This window comes from Electrophorus electricus, chromosome 13, assembly GCF_041902795.1.
Source record: "Electrophorus electricus isolate QZ-2024a chromosome 13, ASM4190279v1, whole genome shotgun sequence".
NCBI classification, from domain to species: domain Eukaryota; kingdom Metazoa; phylum Chordata; class Actinopteri; order Gymnotiformes; family Gymnotidae; genus Electrophorus; species Electrophorus electricus.
The window spans coordinates 11,502,768-11,519,124 of NC_137509.1; the positions used below are offsets into that span (position 1 = coordinate 11,502,768).

Genomic DNA, 16,357 nt, shown 5'->3' on the forward strand with positions numbered 1-16,357 from the left:
CTTATCTATAAACTATCTGCTTTGCTTGTCCCTCAGTAACAAGGAAGGTGCAAAATCTCCACGTTATGCTGCTTTTTATCTGAAGAACGCATGTAGCCAAGTCCATTTAGTCGTAGTTTGGGGAGAGGCCCGGACCTGGCAGATACTGTAGCGAAATTTTAAAAGTATCAGTAGATAAAACATTTGGGGCTTAAACCCTGAAGGCCAACCACTAATGATGCCTCTGAATGAGCTTGTCAAATGCAACAATACAAAGTTACCTAATTGCATGCACAAGGGTGATGTTACTTCATGACTTGCTGAGCTTTGCATGGTTGATCTGGATAAGTAAGAGAAACTGTCACCTTAATTGTCTCTTAATTTTAATGTTAACACCCTTGATTGTAATTACACCAGAGTCCACTTTTCATTTTTTAGTTCAAAGCCTTAGTTGAGTGCACCCCCCCACACATACACACACACACACACACACACACACACACACACACACACACACACACAGAGTATTGAGTAAGAGGACATTGCCATATGCAGTATGTTTCTGGCTTGAAGGAATGATATGTGCTTCAGAGAGGGTGCAGGACGAGCAGACTGATATGTTCTTAAGTATCATGTGCAGATGGGTGTGGGGCTATTTATTGTGTTGTAGGGGTTTTTTCCTTGCTCTGTTGTCATAGGAACACAAGAAAGCCCATCTGGCTGTCATGGTAACCACATAAAAAGTATGTTTAGGTGAGCATGCCGCTTATCTTCATCAAGTGGATGAAAAAAGCAGAAAGTTCTCATGTACACACATACACACACACACACACGCACACACACACACTCACACACAAGTGCATACCACATCCACAGCTAAAAAAAAAAGTCTGAGTAGCAGGTGTGAAAAGGTGTACATTTTTGAATGCACATCTTCATCTAGATCTGTGCTGTGTGTGGGCAAGCATGCATGGGCATGGGTGTGCATGAGAAAAAGTGTGGCCAGCCTTGGCTGCTACCCTGGGGTCTGTGGTAGCTAATATGGTATTAATAAGATGTATTCATTAGAGAGCACTGGAGGACCCATAGGCTTTAATGGTGCTTTAAACTTTTATATGTGAAGAAGGACAGAGAGACATAAGAACAGAAAGAGTGTGAGAGGCAGACAGTCCGAGAGAGAGAGTACCACAGAGCCCGAATGAATTATTCTGGGGGGAAAAGCAGTAGATCAAAAAGGCCCTGAAGGCTTGATGAGAACGAGAGAGAGTGAGACAAGATGATAAGGGCAAGGGCAAAGAAAAAGAAGAGAGGTGATTGAGTTTAAAGTTTGTTGTGGGCTGGTGTTTGGGATAAAAAGGTCTTATTGTGTTCAGTGGAATTAGTTGAAAAAATACAAATCGGTCAAATTCAGAAATGTGAAGAAAAAAAAACACCTTCAGTCTCCTCATTTTCATTTTTTTATATTGAAGTAATGTTGTTTTTATGTTGTATCTTCAGTCTTTATTTAAGACCAGTTGGGAAAATGAGGTCTGAAAGTGCTCCACAATGAAATGCTGGGAAACCTCAGACTGGGTGATGAATGCGTGTAAGAGTGGAACAGTCTCTTGTGGCAGTGCTAGTGAGCTGAAAGGAAACGGAGGGAAACAAAGTTAGTTAGCTTTGTGATTTGACATTCTTTGAGTATAAACTGAACCTTTAAATGGACGGTCACCCAAAATAGCTGTCTTGGATTTGTTTTCTAGCTATTTATTTATTTATTTAATCAGTATATGCATTTTACAATTTCTTTGTTTTTTCACCATGGATGACTGCTGGGCCAAACTAAATTCTGATCAGATCTCTCTATGTACACTGGTTGGTTTGTTAGCTCCATCATATCACTCTCTCTCATCGCTTCCTCAGTCATATCGTCACTAGACCACTTCACCCTCCATAAATACCATTTGCTCTGTTGGCATGAACTCCGTGAAGTGTTCCTGACGCAGTGGGCGAATATAATCATTCACTGAAACGCAAAGGCAGAGAAAAATCCAAACTTTTTCTGAGAGTCTTGACAAGGTCATTGCGAGGAACAATTCTGTATCTCAACTGAGGCGTGTGTGTGTACAATGTGAGAATTTGGCCATCGAATGGAGTGCAGCGGGGATGGCGAGCACTTTTATTTTAATTAGCCATTAGTAATTATAGACGTAATTGATGAAAAAACCGTTTGGTCAGAAATTGTCCAATAAAAAGGCTACTTACAAACACATCATTAGCAGTATTCTGTGCCTTTGTGTGACTGAGTAACTTTTATGTATGTAAATGATTGGGTGTGTATATATGTGGGTGTGTGTGCAAGCCACTTTGTGGTTATGTTGGAAACAAGCTGATATCCGGCTGACTTTTGTAAGCTTGTAGCTCAGTAGAGGAGTGTTGGGTCGGGGAAGCTCAGTAGAGGAGTGTTGGGTCGAGGAAGCTCAGTACAGGAGTGTTGGGTCGGGGAAGCTCAGTACAGGAGTGTTGGGTCGGGGAAACTCAGTACAGGAGTGTTTGGTTGGGGAAGCTCAGTACAGGAGTGTTGGGTCGGGGAAGCTCAGTTGAGGAGTGTTGGGTCAGGGAAGCTCAGGAGTGTTTGGTCAGGGAAGCTCAGTAGAGGAGTGTTGGGTCGGGGAAGCTCAGTTGAGGAGTGTTGGGTCGGGGAAGCTCAGTTGAGGAGTGTTGGGTCGGGGAAGCTCAGTAGAGGAGTGTTTGGTCAGGGAAGCTCAGTAGAGGAGTGTTGGGTCGGGGAAGCTCAGTTGAGGAGTGTTGGGTCGGGGAAGCTCAGTTGAGGAGTGTTGGGTCGGGGAATTATCACTGTATGATTTCACATTTGTTTAACAAATGTATAGTGACGTGAAGCTTCTCGCTGTGGGCCACAGCTGTCTACCTCTCACACTGCATTACAAGTACACACACACACAGTGTGTGCTTCTCTCTGTGTGTCTCTCTCTGGCTCTCTGTTTGTCTTCACTCATGCATCCCCTTGCACACAGCTATGGGAGACCGTGGGTTTAGTTTTTGCCTCGCAGTGATTCTTTCCCCCTGCGATCATTCTTTGCCTTCAGCTGGTGAGGAAGCAGTGTGTTGTGAACAACTCTGATAAAACTTTTAATTCTCTTAAAGATAAATATCTTCCCTTGTTCCTCTTATTTTGGAAGTGGGGGAGGGGTCACTGACATTATCGTTGACATTTACTGCAATATCTGATCACCTCAACACCCTCCCTCTCTCTCGCTCTCTCTCTCAACATTCGTTGCATGCTGCTGCTGCTTTTCCATGCTGGTGTTTTCTTTGTACAGCTTTCCTGTCAGACAGTGCTTCCTCGCTCTTTCTTTTCTTCAGCTAAAACAGTTGTTACACATTCAGCCACTGAAATATTTCAGTAGAATTTATAGTGCCATGAAATTGTATCACATCCATCATGTAAAATTTTTGCTGTGGTTCATTATTTCAAGTAAGAATGTCTAAATCTGTATTTTCTATTATGTAGAGTCTTCAAGAAGTCCAGCCCTAACTGCAAGGTAATTCTCCTTTGTGTGCGTGTGTGCGTGCGTGCGTGTTTGTTTGTGTGTGTGTGTGTGTGCGTGCATGTGTGCGTGCGTGTTTGTGTGTGTGTGTGTGCGTGTGTGTGTTTGTGTGTGTGTGTGCGTGCATGTGTGTTGGTGTGTGTGTGTGTGCATTTGTGTTTGTGTGTGTGCGTGTGCATTTGTGTTTGTGTGTGTGCGTGCGTGCGTGTGCGCGCGTGTGCGTTTGTGTGTGTGTTTGTGTGTTTGTGTGTGCATGTGCGTGTGTGTGCGTGTTTGTGTGTGTGCGTGTGTGTGCATGTTTGTGTGTGTGTGCGCGCGTGTGTGCGTGTTTGTTTGTGTTTGTGTGTTCGTGTGTGCGCGCGTTTGTGTGTGCGTGTGTTTGTGTGTGTGTGTGCGTGTGTGTGCGTGTTTGTGTGTGCGCGCATTTGTGCGTGTGCGTGCGCGCGCGCGTGTGTGTGTGTGCGTGCGTGTGTACAGATCATTTGATAAGCTCTTCCCATCTCTCTCTGGACTGTCTCCTCACACTCTCCATTTCTATCTCTTCCTCAGTGTTACTCCTTTATGGTGCCTCTCACTCCTCGTTCCTTCTATCATTTGCATACTCCTGTATTTACATATTTATGTATTACTGTATCACCTGTGGCAACTCACTGTGTTTTTCATTAACTGGTACTGCTGGTTCATTTTCATTTAATAGCTCTTGTGTCTGAGTTCTTCTGCTTTTCCTTTCTTCTTCTGTCAGAGGTTTATTGCTGCCTTATTTGCTTCGAATTACTTCATTTTCTTTTCTACTTGGTGTCCGTCCCCCCCCAACCTGCCTAATAGCTTTTGGTGTTCTCTCGATTCACAACTTGGGGTCAGTTTGGACCCCAGTTTGCGTGTTTGTGTGTGTGTGTGTTTGTGCGTGTTTGTGTGTGTGTTTGTTTGTGTTTGTGTGTGTGTGCGCGTGTTTGTGTGTGTGTGTGCGTGCATGTGTGTTTGTGTGTGTGCGTGTACATTTGTGTTTGTGTGTGTGTTTGTGTGTGTTTGTGCATGTTTGTGTGTTTGTGCGTGCATGTGTGTTTGTGTGTGTGCGTGTGCATTTGTGTTTGTGTGTGTGTTTGTGTGCGTGCGTGCGTGCGTGTGTGCGTGCGCGCGCGTGTGCGTTTGTTTGTGTGTGTGCGTGTGTGTTTGTGTGTGCGCGCGTGTGTGTTTGTTTGTGTGTGTGTTTGTTTGTGTGTGTGTTTGTTTGTGTGTGTGCGTGTTTGTGTGTGTGCGTGTTTGTGTGTGCGTATGTGTGCATGTGCGTTTGTGTGTGCGTGTGTGTGTGCGTGTGTGCATGTTTGTGTGCATGTTTGTGTGCGTGTTTGTGTGTTTGTGTGTGTGCGTGTGTGTGTGTGCGTGCGTGTGTACAGATCATTTGATAAGCTCTTCCCATCTCTCTCTGGACTGTCTCCTCACACTCTCCATTTCTATCTCTTCCTCAGTGTTACTCCTTTATGGTGCCTCTCACTCCTCGTTCCTTCTATCATTTGCATACTCCTGTATTTACATATTTATGTATTACTGTATCACCTGTGGCAACTCGCTCTGTTTTTCATTAACTGGTACTGCTGGTTCATTTTCATTTAATAGCTCTTGTGTCTGAGTTCTTCTGCTTTTCCTTCTTCTGTCAGAGGATATTGCTGCCTTATTTGCTTTGAATTACTTCATTTTCTTTTCTACTTGGTGTCCGGCCCCCCCCCCCCAACCTGCCTAATAGCTTTTGGTGTTCTCTCGATTCTCGGTTCTCTCGATTCACAACTTGGGGTCAGTTTGGATTGATTCAAACTGTTTGTTGAAGTGTATGTGTGTGTGTGTGTGTGTGTGTGTGTGTGTGTGTGTGTGTGTGTGTGTGTCAGGAGGGGGTATTAAAAGTCCTTTAAAAAGTGCATTATGCACTTTCTTGTTCTACTAAGGACATTTAGAATTTGGAGATTTCTGAGTGTATTTTTAACTTGTTCTTCTTTTCTCCTAGCTCACAGTATACTTGGGGAAAAGGGACTTTGTGGATCATCTAGATCATGTGGACCCAGTTGGTGAGTGTATGGATGTTTCCCACCAAAAGGATCCTGGGTTTTTTGCTTTTTCTTTTCATTCAATCAGCAGTGTCACTTGCTATAGCAACATTTTAGGAGGAAATGAACTGCGATCTCCCAGCAGTCTCCTGTGTATTTAGCATGGGAACACCAATTATCTGTTCTTCACCACACTAGCGTCAGTTAGCATTGTGCTTGTCACTGCTCCACCAATCATATACCAGCTGCTTCACAGCTGGACCAATGGCCATGCACCACTGCCTCAGACACCAGCCTGGCTGATGCAAATTAGAATAAGAGTGCTGCAATGGATGTTCATTAAAACATTATGTCTCTGCTAAGAGATAATGATGTTAAATCAAGTTCTTTTATTACCGTATCTCATACCTGGATGAAATGAGGACTGGAATATGGAGGCTGTTAGCCTGTAGACTCAAATGCGTGCAGTGGTTCCTGACCATATAGCCCACGTGACTCCTAGTTTACGTGGCCCCTGGCATGCTTACGATGTTTCCAAATGGCAGGTGCATGACGGTTTTTGCTTAATATGTTGTCAGGGTCTGTGATGTTAATGCAGCATTAGTTTCTCCAAAATCTCTTATTGTCTCAGGAGTGTATAAGGTTTTCCCTGTTGCCATGGCAGCAAATCACAGGAGAAAACCTTTTACTTCAGTTGAAAAGGCATAGGAGTTCTGTTAATGAGGGATTGTGTGTGTGTGTGTGTGTGTGTGTGTGTGTGTGTGTGTGTGTGTGTGTGTGGTAATGAAGAGATCAACCTTAAGTATTCTAATTATACATTTTTACAAGGTAATTTGTAATTGTTGGCTTTGTCACTGAAAGCCCCTTTGGGGCTTTTTTAAGCATGTGTGTGCACATTTAAGTACAAGTGTCAGTTGCCTGGCTCTGTTTGCATGCAATCGTATCCTGTTGTGCACAGTTACGGTTTGTTTAGACCTGCATGTTGTCACCTCCTTCTGACTAAGTTCAATCTTTGATTATTTTCTATAATTATAACTGCAACTTTTGGGCAGCCAGAGGTGGCTTCGGTGTCCGGTGTCATTTTTCATGTCGGCACTGTGAGTACAGAGGAAAGCCAAGCATTCGGTTCATTTAGTTTGTCCTACGTTAGGAGCACTCTGACGCAGGAGACTCTTATGCCTAAGCCTCGAGCTCAACAAAGCAGCATTTGGTTCATATTGGAAGGAGCATCACATCAGACACTCATTTCTGTGATCAGATGCTCAGCCTAGTGGTACCCTACATAGATGAAAAGTGTCCTCTTGGGTTACTAGATATATGTAACTGATATAAGCATGGAATTGCATTAAGTAATTGATAGAAGCAATTACATTCAGTAATGCATAAGTTGTTTTGGCATGTATGTTACCCTCTATGTGGTTCGGTGCCAAAAATCGCAAATCTAAATTGTTAGTCGTTAATTCAAACCTTCACAGGTAAATATGTGTTCGGTTCGGTTCTGTTCTGGTTTGTGTGTGGTATAAAAGCGAAGTGCTGTTTTCAGGGGTGCTGGTGGAAGATTTCAGCAAAACAAATTAACACGAGTGTCCTGCCACACTAACCATGAGTCTTGTGTTGTCTGACTTTAGACGGCGTACTGTTGGTTGACCCGGAATACCTTAAAGACAGAAAAGGTGGGTAGCTTGGCTTTACTGAACAGTGTGAAGAATAGGAAGGGGAAAAATGACTTAAAAACCCAACATGACCTTAGAAAGCGCCCTTCACGGCATCAATAACTTATCCCGACACGCATGGCCGCGTCCGTGTGCGGCTTCTGGTTCCGAGGTTTGTTTTGCTCACCTCACCACTTTCTTGCCTCCTCTGCAGTGTTCGTGACTCTGACATGTGCCTTCCGCTATGGCCGTGAAGACCTGGACGTGCTGGGCCTGTCCTTCAGGAAAGACCTGTACATGTCCACCTTCCAGGCCTTTCCACCGCTGCCGGAGGAGCGCAAACCCCTGAGCCGCCTGCAGGAGCGGCTGCTCAAGAAGCTCGGCCAGCATGCGCACCCCTTCAACTTCACCGTGAGTCCGGCCCCGCCCACATGGCCCACCACCCCGCCCCCGGCTCCGCCCACACTGCCACGCTGTTGCGAAACATGTGCCGTGCGCACTGCAGTGCACTGAACATCTGAATCGAATTTGCCGTGATATTAACATTTAGATATGTGGAAATAAAGGATAAGTGAATATGAGTTTTATTTTATATATAAGAAAAAAAAAGGGTAATCAGTATGTGTGCAGCAGAGCAGACCTGAGATATCATTACCCACCTGGATTTGGTGTGGTCGCTGTTAATGAGATCTGTGTGGTGCTGGGTTTTAGATTCCTCAGAATCTCCCGTGTTCAGTCACTTTACAGCCAGGACCAGAAGACACAGGCAAGGTACACACACACACACACACACACACACTCTCACTCTTACTTTCTGTTCATGCAGTTGTGTAAATACTAATGTATCCCCACCCCTCGGTCCCACAGGCGTGTGGTGTGGACTTTGAGATCAGAGCTTTCTGTGCCAAATCTGTGGAGGAGAAGATTCACAAAAGGTGCTGAGGCATTATACTCATCAGCTCTGTGAACACAATGTGGTTTGTGGTGCTTTGTAATGACTGCATATCTGGAGCTGTATGTTTGTGTGTGTCTGTAATAGAGAATATTGTGGTATTTGTGTGATCAGAGGAGTGTGTATAGGTGTGTGTTTTATATTGCTTTGTTTACTGTCAAGCATACAGTTAACCTCGTGTGTGTGTGTGTGTGTGTGTGTGCTTGTAGGAACTCGGTACGACTGGTAATCCGTAAGGTGCAGTATGCTCCTGAGAAGCCAGGCCCTCAGCCCATGGTGGAGACCACCCGGAGCTTCCTCATGTCTGACCGTTCCCTTCACCTGGAGGCCTCACTCGACAAAGAGGTATTCACTCACTCTCGATATCTCTCTCTCTCTCTCTCACTCACTCACACACACACACACACACACACACGCGCACGCGCGCGCACTTGTGACCTCTACCTCCTGTTGCAGTGTAAAATGTGACATGCAGATCAATATATATGTTGTTAATGTGCAGGGGGAGTTTACTAAATACTGTTAACACTCTCTCCCTCTCTCTCCCTCTCTCCCTCTCTCTCTCCCTCTCTCTCTCCCTCCCTCTCTCCCTCTCTCTCTCCCTCTCTCTCTCTCTCTCTCTCTCCCTCCCTCTCTCCCTCTCTCTCTCCCTCTCTCTCTCTCTCTCTCTCTCTCCCTCTCTCTCTCCCTCTCTCCCTCTCTCCCTCAGCTCTACTACCACGGAGAACCCATCAGTGTCAACGTCCATGTCACCAACAACTCCACCAAAACTGTCAAACGAGTCAAAATCTCAGGTGAAGAGCGATGGAAACCTCAAGTCAGTGTTTGAGTTGGAGTTTTTTTTGGCTGCAGTCTTGCTCTGTCCACTTATGTCCCACCTTGTTGCTCAGCCGCCCTGCCGTTAGCATAATGCTCACAGCGGTTTTTCTAACAGTTTCAATATCTGTTCAGCAGCGCGCTTAAGTCAATGCTGCAGTATCTAATGAGTCTGTATCCACAGAAACATCTCTCCACTGCTCTATTATTGTAACTGTTGTTGAGATTTCAGAGTGCTTAAATAGGAGTTTGTTTCTGTTATGGATAGTATCGTTTCAGTATTTAAGATAACTGTGTTTGTCTACTTCGATGTTTCTGCACAGCTCTGTGCATTTAGGTGGACATTGATAACTTACTTAGGTGTAGGACTGCCAAGCCATTTATATGCACTATATGGATTATTTTACTTCAATAAAATAAGACTTTTCCTTTGTGTATGTGAGTGTGTGCTTGTGTGCGCGTGTGCTTGTGTGCGCATGTGCTTGTGTGCGCATGTGCTTGTGTGCGCGTGTGCTTGTGTGTGTGTGTGTGTGTGTGCACGTGCGCATGTATGTGTGTGTTTATGTGCAAGTGTGTGTGCACACGCATATTTGTATGTGTGCGCATGAAATGTGTGTGTGTGTGCATGCAAGTATGTGTAGGTTTGTGTGGAAGTGTGTGTGCACACGTGCATATGTGTATGTGTGCGTGTGCGTGTGCGTGTGCGTGTGTGTGTGCGTGTGTGTGTGTGTGTGTGTGTGTGTGTGTGTGTGTGTGTGTGTGTGTGTGTGTGTGTGTGTGTGTGTGTGAGGCCATGCTCTTCTCCAGCCCTGGTAACCCTGCTGTGTGTTCCCTGCTCTCTCTCCCCACAGTGCGACAGTATGCCGATATCTGTCTGTTCAGCACTGCACAGTACAAATGCCCTGTGGCTCAGGCTGAGGCAGAGTGAGTACTCCTCCACCCTCTTTCCCTTCCATATCCCCCTTTTCTCCTCTCTCACTCCATCGGCCTCTCCCCCCCCCCCCACTCTTCTTACTAATGCCACATTCTGAACGAGCTCTCTACCTCCTGCCCTCCATTCCGTCGCTTTGGACCCCCCTGGTCTCTCCTCTCACTCATTTTGCAGTGCCACAGGTTGTGGGGCTGAGCTACTGCTCAGTGGTTAAGGTACTTGACTAGTACTCAGATGGATGCTGGTTCAAGCCCCACCATTGGCAAGTTGACACTGTTGGGCCCCTGAGCAAGACCCTTAACCCTCTATTGCTCAAGCTCTGTTGAGTCATAATTAAAAGTGTCACCTAAATGCTGTAAATGTAGTGTTTCACGTAAGAGTGGGTTCAGTCCAGAGAGCCTCACCCTCCATTCCCAGCTTCCCATTCATGCTGTTGCTCTTCCTAAAAGGGCTTTCACAGCCGGTCAGTCCTGACTCTGACAACCAAAAAACCCTGCAATGACTTCCTCTTCCCTCTAAGCTGGTTTGCTAATTCAGCTCCCCTGTTGCTCAGTCGGAGTGCTCTGGCGTAATGCCCCTTCCCCTATTGTCATGATGTCAAAACGTATATCGCACCTCCCACCATCCTACCGCTGCCACTTGGCAAGCCCCGCCCCCTCTCAGCTATTGGCTGGCTCTATAGTGATGTAATAAGAGAAGGCTGTTCTCCCCCACTGTTGGAGGTGACCTGTGTGATTGTGCTCTCTGGCGATACCCACAGCAAGCCTGTGGGTTGGCCGGCCAGCACAGCCCTGCTGGTTCCGCACGCCAGACCCTGAGCCTTACTGCTTCTCACACCACTTTTCCTTCAACAAAATGGTGCTGGTCCCCATGAACCATTTAAAAACGGACCCGCAATTCCACTGGTTTGAGAGCCCCATGATTACGTATCTGGGTGTTGGCGTTCTTTATTATGGAAGCAGAAACTGGAGGTCAGTGTATAAACCTCGTGGCAGAACAAACTGTTCTTTGGCTAATTTTGCTTCTGCCTTTGAGGGCATATCTAACTGTCCAGAATCAACCATTTCAGCTTTTACAGGACGGATGAGTCATTGCTGCTGTTTGTGCTGTGGTTCTCACTCTTTTGTAAATAGTGTTGAAGCAGATACACAACTTTGCATGGTGCGGCCAGGGCTGTATCCTTCAATCGGTTGCCTCACAGGTTCAACGGTTCCAAATCAGCAAGATTAGCAGTCCAGATGGCACAAGACTCACCAAAAACCTTTGAGGGTTTTTTTGTTGTTGTTGTTTTTTTTTTGTTTTTTTTGTTTTTTTTTTGTTTTGCAGTGGAAAAGAACAGAACTGTTCAAGATTTTGGCACCAGCTCCGGCGCCGTGCCAGCAGAAAAGTGCCATCAGACACCTCCCCTCCCCCCGCGCCTGTGCGCGGAGCTGACAGAGTCTCCCGCGTTTCATCAAAGAACCGGTGCCCTTTTGCTGCCCTCGTGTTTCCAACATAGTGTAATCATTTATAAGCCTGCCCACTCCTAAGCCAGGCACAGCAACTGACCTCCTGCTTAACACTCATCTCAGGGCGCAGAGATGATGCTTCACAGTCGCTTTGTCTCGCCCCGCTGTGCGTGACCTGTAGAAATGAGACCACCCTCAGTACCGGCTGGGTCTGTAAATGTCGGTCTTCATGGAAGGTCTTCTTTCTCCTGCCTCTTCCCTCTGCCCTCCTTGTGTCTGTCCACCTGTCTGTCCCCTGTCCTCTGGTCCAGTTCTCCATAAACCAGGCCAGGCCTTTTGGTCTGTGTCCTCATACAGCTCTCCAGTTTGTAATTCAAGCCTCTGTATGCACTTAAAAGTATATTAGCACACTAGGACAGTAAGCATCTATGTTATAATTAGGGCCCTACCAAATTAATGGGGAAAATGGCTTAAGTTCATGGACCATGTTTCTCAAAAAACACAAATTTCATGGAATTTTCCAGGCATTATTATATATTTCCAGGCATTATGACATATGATATATGATTAGTAAGTAGCCTACCTCCCTAGATAGCTAGTTTGACTCTGTAAGTGTTGCTGAATTGCTGCTCATTGAGTGTGATTTAAGGACACATTAACAACTAGTACAAAATAACTTTCACTGGCAGCGTGTAAAATGTTAGTTGCTCTTGCTCTCTCAAGGTTTTTTGTTACAGCTTTAGCCTTTGACCTCTTGATTATAGCTAACCTATTATATGCTAATTCAAATGCTGTCTAGCTATGGAAACTGGGACCGCATCTTGGTGCACGTTAACCAATTAATGTTGGGCACTTGAATGCTGTGTGAATCCAAAATGTCAGTTCACATCTGGGCACATTTTCTGAAGCACCAACAAAGGGATAACCATGTAAATTCCAAATTCCGATGTATTTCAAGGTAAATTGCCTATTGCATGGGAAAATGCTACTTTCATGGTCCATGATGCGATTTTCAAAGCTTAGTTCTTTGGTCATAGTTGGATATTCCAGTAGTGGAAGTGTATGGTCTGTTTTACTCTCTCTCTCTCTTACTCTCCCTTTCTCTCTCTCCCTTTCTCTCCATTCCCCTCTCTATCCTCCTCTATTACCCCCTCTTTCTCTCTCTTCCTCGCTCGTCTTTCTTAGTGATCAGGTGTCACCCAGCTCCACGTTCTGTAAGGTGTACACACTCACCCCCACACTCAACAACAACAGAGAAAAGAGGGGTCTGGCCCTGGACGGCAAACTCAAACACGAGGACACCAATCTAGCCTCCAGCACCATGTGAGCATGCACCACCCACCAATACCACCCACCACGACACCCAGCACACCAACCACCAACACCACACACCCACCACACCACCCAGCACACCAACCACCAACACCACCCAGCACACCAACCACCAACACCACCCATCACCACCCACAAAACAAACCACCAATCACGCCAGCCATCACACTCACCAGCACTCCACCCAGTACACCAACCATCACATCAAACAGCACGCCACGCATCATATCAAACATTAACCAGCCCACCAACCTTCATGCCATATAACATATAACACTGTTTTTGAGACTCAGCTTTTGGAGCTACACGAACTTGTATGACTCACCATGGCAACAAATGCACTGTCTCAACTGTCTCAGGAAAGTTTTGCTTATGTTGTTTCTTTGTTTTATAGTGTGAAGGACATATCCAATAAAGAAGTTCTGGGAATCTTGGTGTCCTATAGAGTCAAAGTTAAACTGGTTGTGTCCCGTGGAGGGTGAGCCTAGAGTCTCTCTCTCTCTCTCTCACACACACAAGCAACATTTTATATATTTCTATTCATTTAAGATGAATAATTTATGGGGAAGACATGATATCCGAACAGTAATTAGTCCCATGCCCTTCTACAGTGATGTGTCTGTGGAGCTCCCCTTTGTCCTAATGCACCCTAAACCCTCCGAGCAGCCCAACTCAAGACCGCAGTCAGGTACACACACTACTCTGGCAACCCGACTCTCACTCGCCTCACTGAAATCTCTGTCTATAGTTCTGTAGCCAGGTTATTTTCAGGTTCATTTTGAACACTGTTTTGGGTATTTCGAACCTTTCTCCTCTTACTCTGAGACACCCTCCACATTTAGCGAACGTCCTAATGAGAGACGCTGTGGGTGTTTGTCTCTTCTTCCCTGCAGCTGTGCCAGAGACAGATGCCCCTGTGGACACCAACCTGATAGAGTTTGAGACAAAGTGAGTTTGCTCTCTGCCCAAACGTCTGCGTCTGAGTCAATAGTCAAGACAGACGTCAGTGTTATTGACCTTTAATAATCCCCCCTCTCTCTATTTTCTCCCCCTCTCAGTAATTTCTCTCAGGACGATGACTTTGTGTTTGAGGACTTTGCGCGGCTGAGGCTGAAGGGGATGAAGGATGATAAGGATGAGGATGACCACTTCTGCTAACCGCCCCCCCCCCCACACACACACACACCTTCATGCGTGCTCTCCCTCCACCCAGGCAGAAAATGGAGGCACTCAAGAGGAGAGCCACACCCAGACCAGAGGGCCAACGCATGGAAGTTCTACCAAACCGTCGTTCTACTGGGCTACTCCGACAAAGTGGGACACTCGCTGAGTTTCCAGACCTTTTTTCCCTGTTGACTTTGTCCTGCCCCAAACATTCCCCTTTGCATCTGTGATGCTGTTGTCTGTAGACATTTTCTTTTCTCTTTTTCTTATTTTGCAAGCTACTCTGTTCTAGCGTGCGTGTGAAACAGAAGGGAAGAGAAAGATGTAAAGTGAAGTGGGCTGTGTGGTCAGTCATTGTCTAGGAAATGTCCTTGGAAAGAAAGTCCATTAATTCAGGGCTGATTTTTCTTTTATCTTTTTCATTCGTCTTCTTATTTACATAATTTGTGTCCCACTAGAAATCTGAGTGGGCATTAAAAGCTTTGTAATAATGGTAATATACAGTATGTATCATGTTCAGTGTAAGGTGATTACATCTACCACATATATAGTGATCTTGAGTTAAAAATGTATTTTATTACTTTGTCATCTCCAGACTTGCAGAGCACCAAAATATTTTTTTCTTCAACTGTCTTTGCTCTGCCATTTTATTTTAGATTTATGTAAAAATATATGCATATAGCAGGAGTCAGTAACATGAACAGGCATTACTGTTTATTGCCATTAATAAACTACTCGGTGATGTTCAGGTTGGCACATTGTAATAGTCAGCAAAGAACCACATTAGAGGACAAACCTCCAGATTTACTGTTGTACCTCTAGCTATGCTGCGTTTGTGATAACGATAGAACATTGTGTCCTCGGTATGACCTGGGTGGTTGGCGTAACCAGAGACAAAGACACTGGGTGGTTCTGCCTGCAGGTGCCTGTTGCTACTGTAAATTTACGATGCTTTTAGAACTCGTCATTAGGAGCCACTGCGGCACGGTTCTTTGCACTTTTATTTGACAAAAGCACACCTTTGCCATTTTAGTTCAGCCTGCTGAAGCAGGGTAGTTGGGTTGGGCTGCCCAAAGAAGTCGTTTAACTAAAAGTTATTTTCAGGTGCCAATTCTCATCATTTCCAAGAAGCTGACTTACTCTGGTTTTTGTGCTTATGCCGCTGGGAATTTGTTTTTAATGATTTTATTAATGCCAGTCCTGAGTTCATTTACACCACACACTGCCACATTTAGACTAGAGTTATATAAACCTGTCCGGGGAATATTCAGCCTACTGATTTGTGTCTGTGTCAAAAGCAGTTTTATTTATGTTGTGTGTCTTATGTCTGTATACCAATGTCAGTATGCATGTTCATACACATGGGAGTGTGACTATTTTGCACCCCCTTGTCTCAATAAGAAGTGCTTAGCCTTGGTCTGCCATATGATTGGTTGTTTTATTTGGAAAGCGTTTTTAACTGTCCTCATTCTGCTATTAATTATATTAATTGGTTGTTGATTGACCTTTGACTTGCATCGTTACACACGGGCAATAATCAAAACCACTGAAAATGAACCAGGTAAATTACTGTATTCACCCATTAGCTTAGCCATTGATATACCGTATTGAGGTGTTTATGTACATAGCTGCACACAAATTTAACCTGCTGTTGGTATATTTCTCAGATGTTCTTGGATTCCCTTTAGTTGATGTTTAGAACCTACACAATACTAGGTAATTAATAAAGGACCTTCTTTGAACTTGCATTTTGCAGATTAGAAAGTAGTGCACTGTAGTGTAAAGTAGTGCACTATAGTGTAAATCAGTGCATTATAGTGTAAAGAAAATGGAAAGACAGAATAACTGAAGTCCTGGCTAGCTTACCTGCTGAAGTCCCAGCAATATACCCTTCCATTTTCATATTTTAAGAATGTTTATGAATACAAGGAAATGAGGATTTCACCAGGTTCCACTGTGTTGCATTGCTGTATGCCATCTTTAGTCCCAGTAGACCTCTGTGCCACCACAGTTCATGCAGTTAAAACATGCCATGAAAAACAACCAATCAGTTGAACTTATGTAAGGGTGTCTGTGCATATGTAAATGTGCCTGCTGTCAAACTTAGGATGTTTTATAAATGGTTTATGCTGTGATATGTCAGGGAGACTATTTATCAGAAGGTCTAAAATCGTCCTATCTTTATTCTGTCATGAGTGCTTTGCTAGAATGCTAAGCATGCATTCTGCATTCTGAGGTGAATGTAGGAATTGAGAATGTTGACTTATTGTGATGGTGATGGAGCAGTCTGTCAGATCACCTTAATGTAAAATTTAGCTCTTTTTTTTCCTGAATGAAGCCTCATATGTCTGTGAACCAGTTGAGTGTTTAAAAGAAATATATTGTATATCTTCCCTCAGCTTGGGTCTATCTAAGGAAAACGCACGCCAATGTTGGTTTATAGATTATATTGTACCATGTCAGACTTTTTGTATTCTAAGGATGATTTTAAGCTACTTT

The 16,357-nt window shown here is 44.7% G+C and overlaps 1 protein-coding gene across 5 annotated transcripts in view; it reads left to right on the forward strand.

Moving 5' to 3' along the window:
- arrb2b (arrestin, beta 2b) overlaps positions 1-16,251 on the forward strand; it is a 36,326-nt gene extending 20,075 nt beyond the window's left edge. For 4 of the 5 annotated variants that reach the window (XM_027015568.3, XM_081694784.1, XM_081694787.1 and 1 more), the window contains exons 2-15: positions 3,491-3,521; positions 5,524-5,584; positions 7,192-7,236; positions 7,430-7,626; positions 7,927-7,986; positions 8,083-8,150; positions 8,377-8,512; positions 8,877-8,961; positions 9,835-9,907; positions 12,548-12,685; positions 13,089-13,172; positions 13,306-13,382; positions 13,588-13,642; positions 13,753-16,251. In XM_027015568.3, the coding sequence (XP_026871369.1) occupies positions 3,491-3,521; positions 5,524-5,584; positions 7,192-7,236; positions 7,430-7,626; positions 7,927-7,986; positions 8,083-8,150; positions 8,377-8,512; positions 8,877-8,961; positions 9,835-9,907; positions 12,548-12,685; positions 13,089-13,172; positions 13,306-13,382; positions 13,588-13,642; positions 13,753-13,852 (1,210 nt within the window). In that variant the 3' untranslated portion in view covers positions 13,853-16,251. The remainder of the gene's footprint in view (positions 1-3,490; positions 3,522-5,523; positions 5,585-7,191; positions 7,237-7,429; positions 7,627-7,926; positions 7,987-8,082; positions 8,151-8,376; positions 8,513-8,876; positions 8,962-9,834; positions 9,908-12,547; positions 12,686-13,088; positions 13,173-13,305; positions 13,383-13,587; positions 13,643-13,752) is intronic. The other variant, XM_081694785.1, reaches the window with a different exon arrangement.
- Positions 16,252-16,357: the final 106 nt, after the last annotated feature.